Genomic DNA, 22709 nt, shown 5'->3' with positions numbered 1-22709 from the left:
GCACGGTACTGCTAGAACGCAAAGAGCAAAAGGGCAGCAGCAAAACATGAAGCCTGCTGATTTTGTGTATTAGAAAGATTACACCTGCCATAGTGGATCGAAAAGTACTTGCTGGTGGCGGGGAGCAGAAGACAGAGGGAAAATATATCAGAGGCAGAGAGATGGGTTAAAAAAAAAAAAAAAGCAAAGTAATAGTATACTAGGAGTGAAAAGGACTGAATTCAGATTGAACCTGGGGTGCCTATGAGACACAGCAGTGATGTCCAGCTTAAACGTATCGGTCTGGAGTCTAGGAATGAGATTAAAAAGGACTGACAAATGGAAAAAAAAAGGTGACAGGCAGGCAGTCTTTAAATGATATTGTGAACCACAAATTAATCCTGGCAAGAAACTTGGATAATGCCATATGAAATAATTTTTGTTTGCTTTACAATGTACACGATAAAGTTCACTTCCTTTCAGCTCCCAGAGTAGAAGATCACCTTCCAGGATCCAGGATTTCTATGAATGAGACAGTGAGATCAAAATAACTAAATTCATAGTTGCTCTCAAACTATTGTGACAAAGAACACTGGTGCTCTGGGAGATGCTAAGAGACACTCCACCGCTAAAACAGAATAATGGTGGTCTTCTATGTTGCTAGACATAGTTTTTCAATTTTCCATTTCTATTCCCATCCATTTTTTCATAAACTACTGGTACCAACCACTGCTCAACTAATTGCCAGAGAACAAAACAAATATGTAGAAGACAGAGGTTAAGATTTTGGTGTATAGCACTATGGTAGGCCCGGTATGCAGAGAAACCACTTATGCCATGGCTGAGCTGATGGTAAAGTAAGATGAACAATCAAGTGACCAAAAACCAGGGCTCTAAAGAACACACGTTGGCAAACTTTATGCAAAGGGCCAGAGAGAAAATACTGTAGGTTTCATGGGCCATATATGGTTTCTGTAGCATCTTTTCCTTTGTGTGTGTTTTAAAATATATGTGACACTTCTAAGATACAAAAAACCATTCTTAGCTTGTTGAGTCTTGGAAAAACAGGCCTCAGCCAGATCTGTTCCACAGGCCTTCGTTGCCAATCTCTAATAAAGAGGATCAACAAAGCTCAAATCTGGTTCTTCAAAAAGACCAATAAAATGGACAAATCTTTGGCAAGAGTGATAAAGAAAGAGAGAAAAGGCACACACAAAAAACCAGTAATGGGTATGATAAGAAAGGGAGAGAACTACAGATATAGCAGATATTAAGCCAACAGAGCATAAGGAATAATTTTAAATCAGAAACTTGGAAAACAGGTAAGATGGACAAATTCCTAGGAAAATATAAATTTCCCTAACTGACTTAAAAAAAAAATAAAAAAGAAAACCTGAATGGGTCTATACCCATTCAGAAAACTCAATCAGTAGTTAAAAATCTTCTCTCAAAGAAAATTTAAAGTCCAGAAGCAATTACTATCAAGTTCTACCAAATATTCAAGAAGGAAGTAATTCTAATATTAAACTCCTACATTATTTGACTCATTTAATAAAGCATCATTCAACTCATTTATAAAGCTAAAACAAACAAACAAAAGCTTTCTGAGGGTAAACTTACAGGCCAAACCCACTCAGGTACTGGTATCAAATTCCTAAATAAAATACAGAATCCTAAAAAACATAAAAAAGATGGGCTTCTTCCAGGAATGAAAGGTTAGTTCAACATTAGAAAATCCGTTAATGCAATTTTCACCATACTTTAAAAAACCATCTCGATAAATGCAGAAAAAGTTTTTGATAAAATTGAATGATCAATTATGTAAAATCTGTGACATCAATAAGAGAAGAAATCTCCTTAATCTGATAAATGCTATCTCCAAAAAACTCAAAACAAACATTATACTCAATAAAATACATTCCCTTTCTGAAAACAAACATTATACTCAATAAAATACATTCCCTTTAACCCAGGAATAAGAAAAGTTTGCCCTTGATCACTACTCCTTCCTATTTAATCTTGCATTAAAAGTCATAGCTAGTAAAATGTAAACACACGCACAAACTAATAAATTATTGAAATGAAATGTGACAGAAAATAATCTTGTTCCCACGTATTAACTGCTACTCCCTAAAAAGGGCATATACCCAGGGGTTTGCTACTAAAAGTTCAACAAGTAGTTCTCCAGGAAAAAAGTGCTGATTGTTTTATTTTCCAGTTTACATGGCATAAATACTTCCACTCTACCAGATTTCAAGTTACCAATGTGATCCCACTAAACATGGTGTTGGAAAGAGAGGCACACAGTAAGCTTTCATGAGCCTGTATGAGCTAGCTCAAACACATCACTGTTTATACTTCCCTCCCCGCACCACAGACATCAGGCTTGGCCATGTGACTTTTTATGGCCAATAAAATGAGAGCATAAGTAATATAGGTGTCTTTAGAGGAGAAGTTTAAAGATTTATTGCATTAATCAGCCTTTTCTCTCTGCTACGAGAAAGTTACATCCCATTGAGCACTGTTCTTTTAGTATGAATTCCAAAATAAAGATGTGGAGCAGAACTTCAGATGGCCAGTGATGGATGTATCAAGAGTGAAAAATAAACATCTGTCACTGAAAGTCCTTGAGGTTGCAGAGTTGCTATTGCAACAAAACCAGACTGATAACGAGACATAGCAAAGGTGCTTAATATAAGATCAATACCTAAGAGTTATTTGTATTACCTAGTTGATATTTACAGAACATTCTTTTCAGATGCACAAGGAATATTTAGCAACATACACTATGTTCTGGGCCAAAAACAAGTCTTAATAAATTTTTTTTTTTTAAAGATTTTATTTATTTATTTGACAGAGAGAGACACAGCGAGAGAGGGAACACAAGCAGGGGGAGCGGGAGAGGGAGAAGCAGGCTTCCCGCTGAGCAGGGAGCCTGATGCGGGGCTCGATCCCAGGACCCTGGGATCATGACCTGAGCCGAAGGCAGACGCTTAACGACTGAGCCACCCAGGCACCCCAAGTCTTAATAAATTTAAAAGGATTCAAATAACGTAAAGTATGTTCTCTGACCACAATGGTATTAAAGTAGAAATAAAAAATAGAAGGATATTTGGGAAATCCCTAAATATTTGGAAAGTAAATAACACACTTCTAAATAACTCAGGGGTCAAGGATGAAATGAAAAGATAAATCAGAAAGTATTCTGAACTAAAAATACAACATATCAAAATGTGTGTGACAGGCTTAAGGTAGCAGTTAGAGAGAAATTTATAGTACCAAACATGTTAAAAAATAAGATCTCGGGGCTCCTGAGTGGCTCAGTTGGTTAAGTGGTCAACTCTTAATTTGGGCTCAGGTCATTATCTCAGGGTGGTGAGATCGAGCCCCACATCAGGCTCTGTACTCAGCAGGGAGTCTGCTTGAGATTCTCTCCCTCTCCCTCTGTCCCACCCCCTGCTTGTGTGCTCTCTCTCTCTCTAAAATAAACAAATCTTTAAAAAAAAATAAGATCTCAATTAAATGATCTTCAATTCCCACCTTGAGAAATCAGAAGAATAGCAAATTAAACCCCCAAGTAATCAGAAGGAAAAAAAATGATCAGAGAAGAAATCACTGACATAGAAAACAAAAAGCAGTAGAGATAAATCAATAAGAAAAACCTGATTCTCTGACAAGATCAACAAAATGGGTAGCCAGCCTGATTAGGAAAAAAAGAAGACATCAATGACCAACATTGGGAATAAGGGAGAGCACATCACTACAGATGCTACAGATACTAAAAAATAAGGGAGTAGTCATGAACAACTTTTGGCCAATTGGTTCCACCACTAAGATAAAATGAATTCCTTGAAAGACACTGACAGGTTACCTAAGTTTACTCAAATGGGAAAAAAAAAAAAAAAACAACATTGCAATAAATTTAAAAATTTTATCTCAGCAAAATTTAAAACTTTTCAAAAGACTATGAAAATGAAAAGCAAGTTATGGGCTCAGAGAAGCTATATGTAAAACATTTACCTGACAACAGATTGTATCTCTGATATATAAAGAACTGTTATAATTCAACAATAAGACAAACAACTCCCCCTCCTCCTGCCAAAATGGACGTTGAACAGACGCCACCAAAGAAGATATATGAGTGGCAAATAAGCACATGGAAAAAGCCCATTATCATTAGCCACAAGGGAAATGAAAATTAAAAGCACAAGATACCCACTAGAATGACTAAAACAAAAAACACTGACCACACCAAGAATTAGTGAGGATACGGGGCAAATGGAAGTTTCATACACTGCTGGTGAGAATAAAAATGGTATGGTATAACAATTTTGTAAAAACAGACTGATACTGTCTTAAAAAGTTAACCATATTCCTATCATATGACCCAGACTTTCAACTCACAGGCATTTATCCAAGAGAAATGAAAAATATGTCCACCCAAAGATATGTACCTGAATATTCATAACTTTGTTCATTAGAGCAAAAACACTAGAAACCCAAATGTCCATCAACAAGTGAATAAACAAACTGAGATATATTCATAAAATGGAATGCTACCCAGCAAAGAAAAAGGAACAAACTATCGATACACATGGAATGAATCTCAAAATAATTATAGTTAAAATAATAATGATAGTTAAATATGCCAGAGGGGGGAAAAAAAGAGTACATACTGTATGACTCCATTTACATAAAGTTCTAGAAAATGCAAACTAATCTATAATGGACAGAAAGCAAATCGATGGTTACCTAGAGACTTGAGGTGGAGGGAGAGGAGTTATGGATTACCACGGGGCTCAAGGAAACGTTTGGGTACGATAAATATGTTTGCTGTCATGTTTGCAGTGATGGTCATGATAGGTCGACACACACTGCAAAACTCATCAACTTGTGTACTTTAAATATGTACAATTTAGCAGCCCTGGAATGATGAATAGCTATGAAGTCTGATGGAAGGGCTCCGACAGGTCCTCCACCATTTCCTGCCAAGTAATCTTGCTTCAGTTTAATCTGCCTTCTTAGCCCCAGCACTTTCCATTTATGAAGAAGTAACGTCAGCCTGGAGGGCTATTGGAAGGATTACTTTGTGCTTTGAAGCGTTTTTCTGGTTCCCAGAGAACAGGTGCAAACTACTATTATCCATCTTAGAAAGAATAATATTCAGTGAATGGGGAAAGGGAACACTTGCTTGTTGGACAAACAACAAGCAAGATGTGTGTGTGCAGCACGGAGCGCAAACTGTATACAACCCTATCAGGAAGCTCAACTGATTTCTAAAATGTTTGCATTATTATTTTGCTTTTGCTTTTGCAGTTAAATCCCAGAGACTGAAAGCAAGAAGAAAAAGCTCTAGCTCTTAAAAAACAACAAAAACCTGAAAAGGACCAGAGTAGTAATAGTGCAATTGAGTTTGGACCTTCCCATGTTCATTAGGAACAAAACCAATATAGAACAAGGCAAAAACAAAGGGCATAAAATTTCAAGGTTTAAAAGTTCCCCAGGCTGGCCTGCCTACCTTGACACTTGGTTCAAGCCCAAGTCCAGAATTGGGCCTGCAAAAGCTTACTCTGTAGATGGTATACCATCGCCATTTTTTGTTTTCTTTGTCAGAGACACTGCTCTTTAGATTAAGGAAAATCTTACTGAGAAACCGCGGGGGGGGGGAAACCGGTAGCTCCTAAAGGGATGTGTCTCTGTACCCTTCTCTTCTTTCTTTCTTTTTTTTTTTTTTTGTCTATACAGTTAATAACCAAGATGGGTTTACTGTGTTTCCACTACACAACCCCAAGCTGCATTTGTACACATCCCTTGGGATCTCAGTGGTCTCTTCTCTTTCTAACTGCAACAGGGTTTTACAACAGAAGTAATAAGTTTCATGTCAACATTTTCAAGGAAACTGACAATGTAATTCTTCTGTCTCCCCCTGGCTTTGTTGTTTCTTAAAGAACACTGAACCATTTGAAACAAGGACATACTGTTAAAAAAAAGTGCTTTGTGGTGGCAGGAAGCAAACGATTTGGAGTACAGTCTATAATTAAACCTGATATATTGAAATCTTCTATTTGCAGCAACCATCTTACCAAGAGTGTAGAAAAGGCAAACCAGTCTCCATCCAGGGGGCAAGAGGGCATTTGTATAGCTCTACCTTCATGTCTGGCTAAATTCTATAATGGCCACCCTCCACCCCCCACTAAGTATCAGTTAGTTTTATTACTGAGAGTTAGACTCTCTGAATCTGATTATTCTGTTAAACTTCACAATAAATTGTGACTTTCCTAAATTTTCTTTTTCTCTCAACTATCCCTGACTACAAAAATACCACTTGGCTCACAGTCGTATCTTAACTCTTCTGCTGCTAGCCAAAGACCACGCAAACATCCTCTCAGTACCATAATTCTTGACACTCAAAGCAAAAGAATGAGGACACACAAGGAGAAGTATTTTCTCCATCAGGGGAGGATATACTATATATACACAGTATATACTGTCCAAGAGGTTCTGCGCCTTCTACCCTCACCCCATCATTTTTCTTTCCTTATCAAAACACTATGACTAAATGAGATATTCCTTTTTTGGGGGGGCTTCCTAGATGCTAGGATGGCTATCTGCTGCTTTTTCTACAGCAAGGGTTCTATTTTTTAAATATCACCTCAACAATCTTTTCTTCTTTTCCAAAATGTCTTCATCTGTCCTTTGACAGAGGAAAAACAAAAAATGAAAAGCTTTTTTTTTCTTATCGATTCTGTCGACTACTGTAGAATCCAAACACTCTTAACACAGGAGTGAAAAAAAGTCACCTGACAACTAAACTAACACCTGGGTGGGAGGATAAAGCAGAGGAGAAAGGCCTGTCCGGTAAAGGCAGAGGTAGTAGACCTCCTTACAGTCCCTATAAACAAAGGCTGAGGGACTGCAAATCTGCATGAAGGAATTCTCTGGATCTTGAGTAGAAAGGTTATAAGAAATGAATGCCTAAACCATAACCCTGAAATACCTTGGAGGATTACAGAGGAAGAGTATTGAGAGGTTCAAATGTCCCAAAGGGGGATAAGCTGAAGTGTGGACACTTGTGTTGGCTTCTGCTCTGCTGCACAGCATAAGCACGGGCCAAAGAGGGCAGCAAGCCCAGCACTCCAGCTGATGCCTGGATTCCCCAGAGCCTTGAAGGTCAGGTTCAAAAACTGATCCGACAGGGAAGGGTGCTTGGGTGGCTCAGTCGGTTGAGCAGCTCCTGATTTCGGCTCAGGTCATGATCTCAGGGTCCTGGGATTGAGCCCTGCATCCAGCTCTGCGCTCCGTGTGGAATCTGCCTCAGGATTCTCTCTCCCTCCCTCTGCCCTTCCCCCTGCACACATGCTCTCTCTCTAAAATAAATAAATCTTTTTTTAAAAATCTGACAGGGAAAACTAGGACTAAATATATCTAGGCAGAAGACTGAGCTCTCAACTATATGGCTTTTAACAAATCACTCCTCATTCTTTGGGTCTATGAATGGGATTTGCTAGAAATTCTATAACCCAATGATTTAAAACAGCAAAAATGTTTCTCAGATGCTTTTCTCATTCATTTAGAAAATATTTACTGGGAACCTAATGTGTATCTATTGCTAGGTACTAGGGATAAAAGAGGAAGAAGACATGGTTTCTGTTCTCAAGAGTCTTATAGTACAGTCAGAGACAAACAGATGCCTACCACACAGGATGGTAAATGCTCCCATAGTGGAAAGCACAGGATGCTAGAACCTAATCCTCAACATTTGGGAGTGGGTAGGTGGGTGGGCGTAAGGAGAGTGCTGAGGAAGTGACATAGGGGAGAAGATTCTTAAAGAAATTCAGCCTAATCATCAACTGTTGAGGAGGATATGCTGGAATTCTCATGCCTTGCTGGGGTGGGGGGAAGGTGAGGAATAGAAAATGATACAGCTTTGGAAAACAGCTTGGTAGTTTAATAACAGTGAACTTACATTTCCAATATGACCTAGTTGTTCCATTCCTAGGTATCTACCCTAGAGAGATGAAAATATATGTTTAAAGATTTTTAAGCAGCTTTATTAATAATAGCAAGACACTGGAAACAACCCAAATGTTCATCAAGAGGTGGATAAATTAAAAAACTGGAATGCAGAAATATAATGGAATACTGCTAAAAGTGAACAAGAACCAAATTACTGATATATGCAAAATGAATGAATCTCAAAAACAATCTGTTGAGCGACACAGGCTAAACAAAACACAGACTAAATCAATTTAAATTTAAAAACTGATACTTGATTCAGTTATTAGGAAACATTTAAGTATGTTTGGAGAAACTTAGGTATGGGAATCTACTTTTCAACTATAAATCTTATGAAACCTAGATACAAAGCAAGTGCTTTATGAAAATTTAGCACTGAATTGAGACGTAAATATGCACTGGATTTCAAAGACTTAGTAGGAAAAAAGTAAAATGGCTCAATAATATTTTTTACTGATTACCTGTTGAGATGATTTTTATTATACTGGGTTAAATAAAATGTATTATTAAAATTAATTTTGTTTTTTTAACCCTTTTACCATGCTACTGCAAAATATAAAACTATATACCTTGCTTGCATTACTTTTCTATTGGACATTGCCATTTATATCTCCATTGTGTTGAAAACAAAGATAGATACATCCATCAAAATTAAAACTGTACACTTAAAATGGGCATGTTTTATTATAAATAAATGATGCTTCAGTAAAGTTGATAAATACTAAATTGGGTAGTGTATGTGCATGTGTGATAATGTGTGTGTGTAAATGACTATCTTGCTAATGACCTTTACTTATCAATAATCAGAAATGTAAAAAAAAAAAAATTCACAGATATGCAAACCCTTAAGAGGAACAGTTCATGTGACACATTAAATTATATTGCAGTTACTTAACATCAGCCTCCCTCACCAGTGATTGAGTTTCTCGAAAGCAAGAATCCTGTCTTGTTCATCTCTGTATTAAGCCTAGCACTTAACATAGTAAGTTAACATGGTACTTTATCAGTGTTTTAATAGCTGCAGAATTGTCCCAGACACATTACATATAGTTTAGTTTCCACAAAATCCCTGCAAATTTGGCATCGTTACTCTCATTTTTCAGATGAAAAACTGAGGGTCAGAGGTCAGAAAGGTTGGAGTAACTCACCAAATAGCCACTAGTAAGTGAAAGAGCTTTGTTCCAAACCCACATTTACCTCAACTCCCAAAACCCACTCTTCCATGCTATATCACACTGCCACCTTTCCAGGAGGGCATTTCATGACTGCTCAATGCCTAAATCCCAGTAAAGAGTGGTACTTAGGAGCAATGGAACCACAGAATTTTCCTAAACTTCTTGTGCTACAGCTTCCAAGTCTTGAATGGGCTTCTCTCTAAACAGAGAGCAACTTGGCAACTCTTGCTAGATCAGGATGAATCTAGTAGGAAAAAAAAAAATCCCTCCCAATTAAACTTTCAATTTGGGAGTCTGAAGAAGAAAAATAACACAGAACAAAGAAGCATGGGAAAGAGAAAAAAGGGAATGCTGCATCTGCTAAAATAGCTAGTTAATGAAAAGAATTAATCTAACAGTAACTTCAGCATTCAAAAATGAGAAGTTAGGAGATCCTACAGAGGTACAATTTCTAAGGCTTTTGGAGCACCTCTGTAATTAGGCTCCCAGAATCTCAGCATTCCTGTTTGAATAATCCATATTTCTGGTTATTTATTCATCTCCCCACTGCCGCACATTACCAACCCATATGCTACAGGAATACATCACTTCATATTTGCACTCAACCATCCAAAGACATTGGCAGTTCAGACCTTTAAGAAGCTTAGGAAAAAGTCCCTGTAGAGTACAGTTTTAAGGTTAGAAGGCCCAGGACGCCAAATGCATCTTCTTTATATGCTATTTACTCGAGAGAAGGCGGGTCATTTCAACAAAAGGACAGGCAATTAGAAGGGTAAAGGAGATAAACAAACAAAAGACTCAAGAGAGTAAAGCTAGCAAAAATCAGCTGAACACTAAAGGCCTCCGAATAATTCCAATGCCCCTCTCTGCACTTTAAAATAGATTTTTTTAAAGCAATTCCACAAAGGAAGATTTTCAATCAATCCAAGGTCTCGTATGCACTGGACAAACGAAGAGGTCTACTGTGCCCCCAGCCCTACACATGCCTAAAGAGAAGATGTTTTAGAAATATATACCTTGATAATCTTAAATACAAAAATAGTTTTAAACAAAAACATGGTCATTGAAGAATTCGCTACAATATCAAAACAATGGAAATAGTCTCAATATCACCAACAGAACACTAAGCAAGCTACATTTCCTTAGAGTCCATTATACAGTTATTGAAAACTCTCACAAAGATTATGTCACCACATGAGAAATGCCATGTTAAGTTTAAAAAGAAACAGTACAGAAAATTACATGTGTGACAGGACTAAAAAGCTGGCAAAAACAAGGAAATAATTACAGGAAAAAAGAGTGAAAGAAATCTACACTCAAAGTTGGGTTGTGTTTACATGACAAGAGCTGTTTTTTTAGCTTCTTAGAGGCAGGAATCCTGTCTTACTCATTTCTTTTATAAGGGCAGCACTTAACATAGTACCTTATCAGTGTTTTAACAGCAGTTTTGCATGTCTATATTCTAAATTATATTTAATAGATACATTTATTGAATTTATAAAATTTTTTTTCAAAGATCTAGTTTAGCATAGTTTGCATGTACATGAATAGAAGTTTCAAGAATGCAGACTCTAGCTCGATTTCATGAAGAGTAATAATGATTAGTGTCTTCCAGCCACACAAACATGGTCTAGTGGCTCTCAGTTTAAAAAATTGCCCCTTGGGCGCCTGGGTGGCTCAGACGGTTAAGCGTCTGCCTTCGGCTCAGGTCATGATCCCAGGGTCCTGGGATCAAGTCCCGCATCGGGCTCCCTGCTCCTTGGGAGCCTGCTTCTCCCTCTGCTTCTCTCTCTCTCTCTCTCTCTGTCTCTCATGAATAAATAAATATATATAAAAAAAAAAATCTTAAAAAATTGCCCCTTAACCCCCACCACACTCTGGTCACCATACCCCTGCTCCCATTTCTCCCAGATTTCTCAAGGGTTATTGACACAAGCTACCTCCCATTTACTTCCAACATTAGGATTCTATGAAATATACTAAACACGATATCCATTTTAAAAATTTTATTTTTATTTATTTGACAGAGAGAGACACAGCGAGAGAGGGAACACAAGCAGGGGGAGTGGGAGAGGGAGAAGCAGGCTTCCCGCTGAGCAGGGAGCCCCATGTGGGGCTGGATCCCAGGACCCTGGGATCATGACCTGAGCCGAAGGCAGATGCTTAATGACTGAGCCACCCAGGCGCCCCAACATGATATCCATTTTAAATACCTTAAGGAATTAGAGCATAAATAATAAGAAGATCTATAAGGAAATTACTATAAAGAAAAGATCGAAAATCGGAGGGGTAGACGAACCATGAGAGACGATGGACTCTGAAAAACAAACAGGGTTCTAGAGGGGAGGGGGATGGGAGGATGGGTTAGCCTGGTGGTGGGTATTGAGGAGGGCACATTCTGCATGGAGCACTGGGTGTTATGCACAAACAATGAATCATGGAACACTTCATCTAAAACTAATGATGTAATGTATGGGGATTAACATAAGAATTAAAAAAAAAACAGAAAAAAAAAAGAAAAGAAAAGTTCGAGAACTGTCTTGCACATTTTCTTATCTCCTATGCTAGGCACATAGCACATGTGCAATTCACAGAAAATATATAATGAAAGATATGTATGAATAAAAAATGATATTCTGCTATCAACAAGAAAAATACAAACATATGGAATAGATAGGTCTATGTGATATAAAGTTTAGAAATTAACATAGGGTATGTTTAGAAGATCATGACTAGATTTCCCAAAACCAACACAGTAAGAGAAGGAACAAAAAGACATTTCCCTTCAAGAGAGCAGTCATATCACCAACTGATACAACAGGGCACAAACAGACCAAAATGTACTTTCTATTCACCCACTCTAACTTGAGAGAAGACCATCCCGCCCCCCACCACACACACACACACACACACACACACGCAGGCACGTGCCACACGCGCACACGCACCCCTGAAGGCCTTACTGTTTTTCGTATCTAATAAACTCAATGGACTAAAAGACCATAGATATGTGTTCTGGAATTTGGGCTAACGGTGAGGAGCTGGACAAAAAAAACGGAGCACTAGGAGATAAGAAACGTACCTGAGCATGAGATTCATCAGCTGCAGACCCTCACCCTTCAGGAAGCGCTCACGATTGGAACTGAGCATTAGGCAGGAACAGAGTGAATCAAAAAGATTCTCCATCATCTCCTGCTCTTCAGCGGTGCTAGGATTGTGTCTTTTAAACACCTGTCAAGCAAAGACACCAGAAAGCACAGAGCCATAAGAGAACATCTTTTCATCAGTCAGCACTCAACAATTTCCAAAGTTTGCCTGTCCTGATAACCCCAGCAACTGAGGAAGCAGAAGCTCACCAAACAAAATTCTCTACAGCTTCCATGTTAGAGAAACTGGACTTTCTGAGTCACAGGTATTAGATAGCTATCAGCTCAAACAAAAAACCAAAACACTCAACTGACTACTGGGTCCATAAGTGATTGATAGTTCCAAGGAGGCAGATTTAAAAACAAAACAAAGCAAAAAAACCAAAAACCCAAACCAACAAAACCCTTTTACTGTGAAATAGAGCACTGACATAGAAAATTCCATAAAAGGCATATACAGCTGAAACCACCATCTCCAGGTCAAAAAACAACTTTGCCAGTTACCTCCAAAGCCCTCTACTTGCCCAGCCCAACCACGACCCATTTCACCCCTTCTAAAAGAAACCACAATCTAGAAGGGCCACAACCTAAGGAAGTTTCCTAACCATCGGGGCTACTGAACTGCCTCACACAGCAGTTGTGGCTCTAAGTCATGGAAACAGCTAAAAGCAGACGTTGCGTCTCTGCCAGAGATACACGGCATGTTAAGAGGAAAGCCTTTTAACAGTATATGCATACCCATAGACTCTACTAAAAAATGATCAGTAATCTTGCAGGAACAGGACTAAGCACCTTCCCAGAACACTGGGAACAGATTCACATTTCAAAGCTCTATTTTTTGGGGTGGAGGCCAAGCCACTCAGGCTGCTGGCACCAAGATGGCAGATGTATGCAAACTGACATCTCAGACACTCCCAACACTCAAGATTTATCCAAATGATCTATATTCAGTCTTGGCTTTGGAATAGCAAAGAGATTCAGAAGAGATTTGTTAGAAGAAATCTTAACAGTATTTTCAGAATGCCAGCAGAACATTTCAACTAGACTTACATTTCTTAAAATGAGAAAATGGCATTTTCTAAAATTTTTTTTTTTAAAGATTTTATTTATTTATTTGACAGAGAGAGAGAGACAGCGAGAGAGGGAACACGAGCAGGGGGAGTGGGAGAAGGAGAAGCAGGCTTCCCGCCGAGCAGGGAGCCCGATGCAGGGCTTGATCCCAGGACCCTGGGGGATCATGACCTGAGCCAAAGGCAGACACTTAACGACTGAGCCACCGAGGCGCCCCCATTTTCTAATTTCTTATTCCAGCCTCTAGAACCACATCCTTCCCTATCCTCCTCCGTGACCTCTATCCCACAGCATTGGAACTTGTATTCCTTGAGCTTATCTGGATTCTAAATGAAGAGAATCCATTTTACTGGCAGATTGAAAGGAAAGAAAGTGATTCATCTTGGGACTGGGTCAACTGGAAATAATTTGGTATTCTCGGCCCAAGAATATAAACTTAAGCAGGAAGCACACTTCTTCTGAATTGACAAATATCAGAAGACGGAGAAAATCAATCCATAGCAGATACACAGTGATACCTGGTCATAAAGAGCAAATGACTAAGAAAAGGAGGCAAACTATGTAGTTCCACTGTAACCTCAAACCTGCCAACATACTCCATATGGCTTGCATCACACGGCCTATTTCTTCCCACATTTTCCAGCTCCACCTCCCATTTAAAGCAGGCCATGTATCTTCACGGCAGACAAGAAGCATAAGAATTACTCACGGATAACTGCTGAAGAAGCACATCGATTCCATCCAGCTCCCCAAGCAATTCCCTGTTTTCTAAAAGGGGAAAAAAATAGAGGAAGAAAAAAATGAAGCTAACTGTCAGATTTTACAGCCGTCTAACACTGATACATCAGCAAACAAAATCAATACAGCTTGACAGAGTACAAAAGCTGCACAGAGAGCGAGAGGGAGAGCAAGGGGATGCCAAAGGCAAGAGAGCTTGCTGTCATGATCTGAAACAAGCCTGGCTCCTATCCTAACAGAATATCAATACTGAGAGGGAGCCTCACCATCATTGTCCTGGAGCAATATGGCCAGCACTTCACTACAATACAGTTTGTTGGCATCGAAAGGCATCTTTGCCTGTGGGGAAATAGGAGAAATGAGAAAAAACATTAAGGGGCCATGCTTCCTTCCCCAGGACGAATTTTTCACAAGAACTAGGATCTGAGTTAGAAAGAAGTATAAGTTAGAAAGCAAAAAGGCAGGTTAATGGTAAAAAAAAAAAAAAAAAAAAAAAAAAGTCTGCCTCTGCTCTCAAGAAATCAGACTCAAATACTACATAGTAAAACCATAAATGGCAGATGTACACAATGGCTCTCACATTGCTAATGCCCAGGTATGAAAGTCACCTCCTCAGTGAAGCCTTCCCAGGTTCCCCATTTTAAGTCCAGGGACTGTTGTCTAGCACATAGTATATACTCAAATGTGAACTAGAGGAATGATTGAAAGTTTTGAAAGTTTTGAAATTTTAAGACTAAAATCCACTATGAAGCTTTGTTCACATATTATAATCATAAAACTAGGCTATAAATTAGCTGACAGATGATCAGAGAAGGTGAAAAGAAAGCAAGTTCTTGTTTAGATTAGTTGAATGTATTTATAATAAAGTAGTTCCTTTTGCATTTTTTTAATTCTTAAAATTTAATTTGAAATCATAAACCTATCTGTTCGTGTGCCATAATCTGCCTACTATTTAAAAAGGAAACCACATTAAAAATGCAGAAATGTGTTAATATTTTAACACCCAAATTACTACCCACAATTCTTTCCCTGCTGCATGCTCTGCTACTTGGTGTTTCAGAGGGGACATATCTACTGCAGAGACTATCTTTTATGGCTGTCCACATTGTTGCTTCGGTAGCGAGACTCAACTATCTCACCATTAATAAGGCCCCTTTGGATAAAGGTGCACAGAGAGGACCAAACCTCATCGATGTGTTTTTATTTACCGTCCCTTGATCCTTAAAATGCAGGCACATAGACAACAACTGTTAATCAGCAGCAGTCTTGCTACCTATCCAGGTTTTTGAAATGACAAATCATTTCTGTACCTGGAAAGGACAGGAAAGTGTTCGTCTTAGAGCTAACACCTCCATCACCTTAGTGCTATTCACAGTTCTATCTGGACATTGATTTTGTACTTAAGAAGGAAGAGTGGCCCCTAATGAAGCAACACCCAGCAACTTTTCAGTTTTCTATGCACGTCTTTCTCGTCAAGCCTAAGTCCACCCCACAGGGTTTCAGGAAGCTGACCATCTTAAGTTAAAAGATCTGTTAATGCAAAGTCTTACGTGTACTGACTGCAAGGTACGCTCCCTGGGCAAGCTTGAGGCCTTGTTTCAAGAAATTCAGTATATAACAGCCAGGGTTTAAATGTAATCTGTAGTATGTTTCACTTTAAGGAAAGCAGTTTTATAAAAATCAAAACACAGTGATAAGCCAAGGGGTAAGCATCTCTATCAGAATCAAGGATTTGCTAATAAAATTACTCAAATTATTTAAATTACAAGTATTGGTATTTTTAAATGATTTAAGCCACACCACTTCACTTATATGCAGCTTTTCAAGGACCAGGGTTCTTGCTTGAACCAAGAGGCACGTAACTAAAAGAAGCCAAAAGACATCATAGCCTTTCTGTGGTTTCAATGGCTCTTGTCCTTTATTTGATTTTATAAATCCTATCTCCAAGATGAGGGGGAGATTTTCTCTTTTTTTTCAACGAGTATTTATTAGGCATCTGCTATACGCAAGACAAAGAACTAAACATGAAAGCACACAGGTGAATTAGACATGAACCTTGTCCATTGTTATGGCACTTAAAAATATTACACTGAATTAAAAATAATTTTAATAATTAATACGGTCATGTTTAAAAAATATATGTATGAATCTGGGATTGATGCACCTAGGTTTGACTCATGAGCATGTACTACCTATGTGACACGAAGTCTGCAGTTCCCAAACTGTGTGCCAAGGTACCTGGGGTGTCAAACTCAATTCACAGGGGCACTGCAGGATACTTTAAAATTTCCAAAGAAAGCACAGTGACATTTGACATCTGTTGAACACTGCATTAACTACTAGCTCCAGGTACACTCTTTTGATGACATCCTGTCTTTGTGAAGCTGGTTTTTGGTGGTTGCTGTAATAAAAGAACTGTGTGAAAATCAGTATGGAGAGCAGGAATGAGGGTGGTGGTGTTCAACTGGATTCCAAGGTTTTAGAAGTTGTGCAGCACTCAAAGGCACACACATCTATTAGTAAGTAACTGTGGTCTTTAAGTATAAAATAAAAAATTTTTTTTCTTTTAATTCATGTGTATTACTTTTTCAAATGGCTACTGAATTATTAGGACATAAATACGTTTTAAATTGCTTGGACCTAACTACTTAATAAACATGATTGTTAGGTCCTTCCTGGCAGAGGGGCACTGTAAAAACGAAATTCCTAAGACATCCAGGGCACCATGAACTGAGAGTGGGCATATATGACCCAAGGAACATTTCTTGGTCTTAAGTTTTCTTATCTGTAAAAAGCAAATAATAAAAAACATCCTAATGAAATTAATAAAATAAATAAATAACATAACATCAGGAAAGTTACTATGAGAATTAAATAAGGTAATATGGAAGTACCTAACACATAAGTTTTTCTCATGACTATAATCAGAAACATCCAGGCTAGAATCTCAGCTCTTACGGTTTTCAGCTACGTGATCTTGGCCAAATTACTCTGCCTCTCTCGCCTGATTCCTCTTATGTTAAGTAAAAATAAGTAATAATTTCCTCATGGGGTAGTTGGATTAAATTAAACAGTATATACATCACAGGCACTCAACAGCTAGTTCCCCTCTACCGAGAATTCCTGATTGCCCCAGGAAATCTCCAGCTTTTGCTGTGACACCTCAAGGAGTTTCCAGTTTGCCCGAAGTAAACTTTTAAAAATCAAAATTATAATTTCATCACTTTTTCTATTAAAATATAGGTTCTTTGAAAAACTGGCATGAAGGAGGAATCTAATCAGAAAGTCAAAATGATTAGACCCCGTAACTCCCCAACACTGAGCCCTAAAATGCTTCAGAGTCTGAAAGGGGTACCAGCTGGAAAGTACCTTGGCAAGAAGGGGAGGCTTTGGAGATACCCGGGCCCAACTGTCACAGGCTCTGCCCCATACTTCCTGTGGGGTTGGGGCAATCACTTCTCTTCTGTGGAATTCTTCCCACATCTGTAAACTGAGGATAGCAGCACCCACTTGGAAGGTTGTAAGGATCAAAAATAATATATGTGAGGTATCCAGAATAACGCTTCCCACACAGTCAACAGGCAACACATGACACTCATATCAGATGGGGAAAACTTAACGGTGATGATAAGGACAACCAAGTATTTTAATCTTGTGGAAAAGAAATAAAGGAAACTGTGGGCCAGGTGGGAAGGAAGGAGTCTATTCTTCCACGTCTAGCCAAAGACAAAAAGTCACCAAGGAAGTTTTATTTCTATTTAAATATCAGCCAGAGACGATGGCCTCCAAGCTTACAAAATATCAAACTGCCAAATTACAAGGATATTTAGTTAAAATCAGGAGAAAGGAGAACTCATTTAGGAGATATGGTCTCTTGGAGTTTGCAAAGTTAACCAATGGAACTTGAAGCTTCTGGGGGCTCTCTTCTATCCAGGAGCCTGGTGATCCTAAATCTTTCAGCTGTCAGAGTAATTATAGAGTCAAGCATAGGTTTGTACTCAGCATGTACTAGCCTCGAATAAAATTAAACTTCACCTCTTTGGGAACTGCTGCTTTTTTGGAAAGTACAAAACAATTATGCTCCGCCCGCAGCCAGAAGCTGCAGGTTATTTCTGCAGCTCACCTCTGGTACCTGGAACACATGGGGCAGGTTCAGACACATCCACAGCTCTGTACAATTGCTGAAGCAGATTGTGCCCTGTAAAATCCCAGCTCCTGGTCATAGGAGGCTAAGAACTTCCCATCAACCAGTTGTACACGTAGTATCATGTAGCCAATTCTCAATTCATTAGCTTATATGCTGAATGTTGCAACTGTTTCTGAAACACTGATTTAACTAGGAAACAAAGGGAATCTTAATTTTGTTTCTTTAGAAAAGGAAAAATAAAACTTTGGGTTTTGGTGTTATTTTCCATAGTACACAACATCCTAATAAGCTGGTATTCCCCATAAAAATGAACTGTGATGGTCTGGCTCACACTCCTGTTACCTGCTCACCTGCTAACCCATTTAATGCAATCATCTGCAATGGGTTTCATCCTCATTAGCACAAATTAGTGACATTTATTTAAATGGATGAAAAATTCGTGAGTATTTCTATATACTGCTAGGCTACCAGCACCAAAAGAGGACTCGTCAAGGTGCCACTCACTGAAGAATTACTCAAAGACTACTGAATAAATATGGGATGATCAGTCAAACAGCAAGGCTTAACAGGCAACATAAACTATGGTGGTTCTCAGATGTTAACCAGACACCAAGTCACCTGGAGGGCTTCTTAAAACTAACTGTCAGTCCCACCCAAGATGGGTGGAGTCAGCGGGTCAAGGGGTAGGTTCAAGAATTTGCATTTTTAACATGTTGCCACGGGAACCACACCTTGAGAACAACTGGGAGATGCAAAAATAATGGAGACCCAGTCCTTGCTTTTAAAGAGTTGATGGATACTTAAAGAAAGACAATAAGCACATATACCAAGAAGGTCTGCTGCTGGGTGATGAAGAAAAAATGCTTCATGAGGATAAATGTCACACAGTTATAGGTAAATGTCAGAACCCAGATCTGCTGCCTCCCACAAGTGAACCAGTATGGAAAAAGTAAAATGTCTGATATTCAGACAAGAAAGAGGGTGGCAATGGGCTGGGGGGCAAAGTAATGCCATGGAAAGGGTGTGTGAAGAAAGTCTGGAGTCTTGGATTTAATCCCAGCTCTATCTCTAACTAGCTGTATGAATTTGGGCAAGGCACTTAATCTCTATAGGTCTCGATTTTTTAAAAATTTGCGATAGAAGTTATAAATTTCCTTTCAGTTCTAAAAATGATGGTGGCTACATGGAAGAGTAGGGATTTAAACTGATTAATGAAGGCTGTGTATAACTGAGAAGTATGTAAGAAAGACAGGAGTCATTCCTGGTGGAAGGAGGAGCATGAACAACAGATACAGAGGTCAAAATCATTCTGACCTTTGCAGAGCAGGGGGTAGGTAAAAAATGTCTGAAAAGTAATAAGACCAATGTTTTAAAAATGAGAAATGAAAAAGTCAGACTAGGCCCGGTATAAGGGGACTTTAAAAGTAAGCAGAAAAGGTGGGATCTGTTGGAGAGGTCATCAGCATCGTGTAGAAAGAGGTTCTTGAACAGGGAACGGCACACTGAAAGTGGGGTGTTAAATCTAGTGCAGGAGTAGTGCAGAATAAAAACGGCTAACAGTAATGTTCACATCTCCAGAGAGCAGAGGATATTAATGAGGGCTGTCCATTAGAATCATAGGTGGAACTTCTCTAAAATATACCAAAGACAGAGCCTGAGACAAAGGGTCTGGAAAACTGCTTTTGTTTTGTTTTTTAGATTTTATTTATTTATTTGAGGGAGAGAGAGTGTGTGCGAGAGAGTGTGCACAAAATGGGGGAGGGTCAGAGGGAGAAGCAGACTCCCTGCTCAGCGGGGAGCCTGCAGATGCGGGGCTCGATCCTGGGACTCCGGGATCATGACCTGAGCTGAAGTCAGCTCAACTTCACCGACTGAACCACCCAGGTGCCCCATGGAAATCTGTATTTTTTAGAGTTCCACTGGTGAAAGTCAGGATCTAGGTCCAGCACTCAGATTCAGTATGTTTATGATGGTGAAAATTATAACAAGCACTTTCCCAGATGATGAGAAAAAAGAGCAAGGCATTGTTTTTAAAAACATGCCTCTTGCTGGCCTTACCCTTAAGCAGGATTCTCATTAATGATCTGGGCAGCACAGGATTTTTCTAAGGGCACTTGCTTACTACTAAAATAAGCAAATAGAATTTTAATGTTTAGATACCCTGAAACCTTGAAAAACTGTTTTAGAGACAGCAACATAACTATTTATGCCCCGAGGATTACATGAACGCTGTGCCTAAGAGGCAAGAGTCACTAGCTTGCTAGACTATCAAGTGGGACTCTTTATTACTCTCATTAGCGTAATGTAATCCAAGCCAAACCCCCAAAGGTCTCAATTTCCCTTCCTGTTACCAGTTCAAAAAAAGACTGGCAAGTTTCAACACCTTTAGAAGGGCAGAGGAGGCCTGACATTCTGGTTTAATGAAGGATCCCTGCAGTAGTATCAAGTCTCAAGGAACTGAAAGAAATTGGTCTTGACTTCAGAGACAAAAGCTATTGGATTGTTTTGTATATTTTAAGGTTGGAGCTCTCACCTATGGCCACCCCACGAACAGCTCAGGTCCCTGTCATCTATCCCATCCCCTCAACTCTGTGTCCTACTTTCTTCCCCTCCACTCCTCACTCCCAAAATGTTTAAAGGCTTTGGAGAATAAAAATGTGTTGAATGTTGAGGAAAGAAGAAATTGAGAATTACATGGGGAAACAAGTCTAGTCCTAAAACCAAAGGACATCAAGACTCATGAGAGAAGGGCGCCTGGGTGGCTCAGTTGGTTAAGCGACTGCCTTCGGCTCAGGTCATGACCCTGGAGTCCCGGGATCGAGTCCCACGTCAGGCTCCCTGCTCAGCAGGGAGTCTGCTTCTCCCTCTGACCCTCCTCCCTCTCGTGCTCTCTGTCTCTCATTCTCTCTCTCGCAAATAAATAAAATCTTAAAAAAAAAAAAAAAGACTCATGAGAGAAGATCAAAAGGAAGTTGCAAAGATGACAATGCATGAATTAACCAGACCTGATTTTTTTCCCCTAAAAGGTAGGGTGTGTGTGTGTGTGTGTGTGTGTGTGTGTGTGCAGGGAGTTGCAATCTACTGAACTATGCACTGAGTTTATACTCTGCCAGGCAAATGTGCCCATACCCACCGATGATAGTATCTGGACTAGCTGAATATGAGTATGTTCAGGTCATGCTATATAAGTCTGTGTTATAGGTTTCATGGGAACAAATGGTTAAATAAGTAGGATTGGGGAAGACTTAAATCGTCAGAAAGAAGGGTAATCATGGGGCATATGCTATCTTAGGCAGAACACTCTTCCTGAGCCCTGCCAAGACAGTGGGGGGCGGGGGGCGGTAAATCTGACCTGACGTACCTTAGACTTTCTGGATCTCTGTGACGCTCTGAAGCATAGCAAGGCCATGAATACTTAGAGACTCATTCTTGCTAAGAACAAATGCCTCCTTCTCACAGAAAAGCTGAGAATCCTTGCTTGCTGACCATTTCAGTAGCATATAAGCAGTCCCAAACTGCCTCCCATCACACCTTTGGTTAACACTACTCTTAAGAGAAGCTCTTGCCTCTCTTGTTCCTCATTTACTCTATAGGACCGCACTAATTGTTAAAAAGATAGTCAAAAGGGCTATACTAAGAAGAAAAGAGAATAAACAGTCCAACAGAAATATAATTATGAAAAAAGGATATAAATAGTAAGTTAAAAGAAATGAATACAAATAGCTAACAAACAAGTAGAAGCCAATATTCTTTCCCTGATTTTAAAATTCCAAAATAAAATAAAATACCGGTTTTCATTTAGCAGATTAACAAAACTTTAAGTTTGATAGTACCCAGTGTTGCTAGGGGAAACAGATACTCTCAAATCAGTGGGACAGGGTGCCTGGGTGGCTCAGTCGTTAAGCATCTGCCTTCGGCTCAGGTCATGATCCCAGGGTCCTGGGATCAAGTCCCACATCGGGCTCCCTGCTCAGCGGGAAGCCTGCTTCTCCCTCTCCCACTCCCCCTGCTTGTGTTCCTGCTCTCACTGTCTCTGTCAAATAAATAAATAAAATCTTAAAAAAAAAAAAAAAATCAGTGGGGCAGCCTTTATGCAGAACAACTTTGCAATACCCACCAAAAATGTTAATGTGTATATCCTTCCATCTCTATCAGTTCTACTTCTAGGAATTTATCCTAGAGATAAACTAACAGAAGTGTGCAAGAGGGGCACTTGGGTGGCTCAGTCGTTAAGCGTCTGCCTTCGGCTCAGGTCATGATCCCGGGGTCCTGGGATCGAGCTCCGCATCAGGCTCCCTGCTCAGCCGGAAGCCTGCTTCTCCTTCTCCCACTCCCCCTGCTTGTGTTCCCTCTCTCTCTCCCTGTCAAATAAATTAAAAAAAAAAAAAAAAGAAGAAGAAGTGTGCAAGAAAAAAGTGTGTATATGAGAATATTCAC

General features: G+C 39.3%; 1 protein-coding gene across 1 annotated transcript in view; it reads right to left on the bottom strand.

The window, feature by feature from the left end:
* CTNNBL1 (catenin beta like 1) overlaps positions 1–22709 on the bottom strand; it is a 162237-nt gene that overhangs the window by 69041 nt on the left and 70487 nt on the right. Inside the window, exons 8-10 of the mRNA XM_035006293.1 lie at positions 14392–14464; positions 14097–14155; positions 12253–12401 (exon numbers count right to left, since the gene is read on the bottom strand). Coding sequence (XP_034862184.1) covers positions 12253–12401; positions 14097–14155; positions 14392–14464 — 281 coding nt within the window. The remainder of the gene's footprint in view (positions 1–12252; positions 12402–14096; positions 14156–14391; positions 14465–22709) is intronic.

The sequence above is a fragment of the Mirounga leonina genome, unplaced genomic scaffold, assembly GCF_011800145.1.
Source record: "Mirounga leonina isolate KUSES-001 unplaced genomic scaffold, KU_Mleo_1.0 Mir_150, whole genome shotgun sequence".
NCBI classification, from domain to species: domain Eukaryota; kingdom Metazoa; phylum Chordata; class Mammalia; order Carnivora; family Phocidae; genus Mirounga; species Mirounga leonina.
The sequence above is the reverse complement of the archived record's forward strand: the minus strand, read 5'-3'. Positions and strand labels throughout refer to the sequence as shown.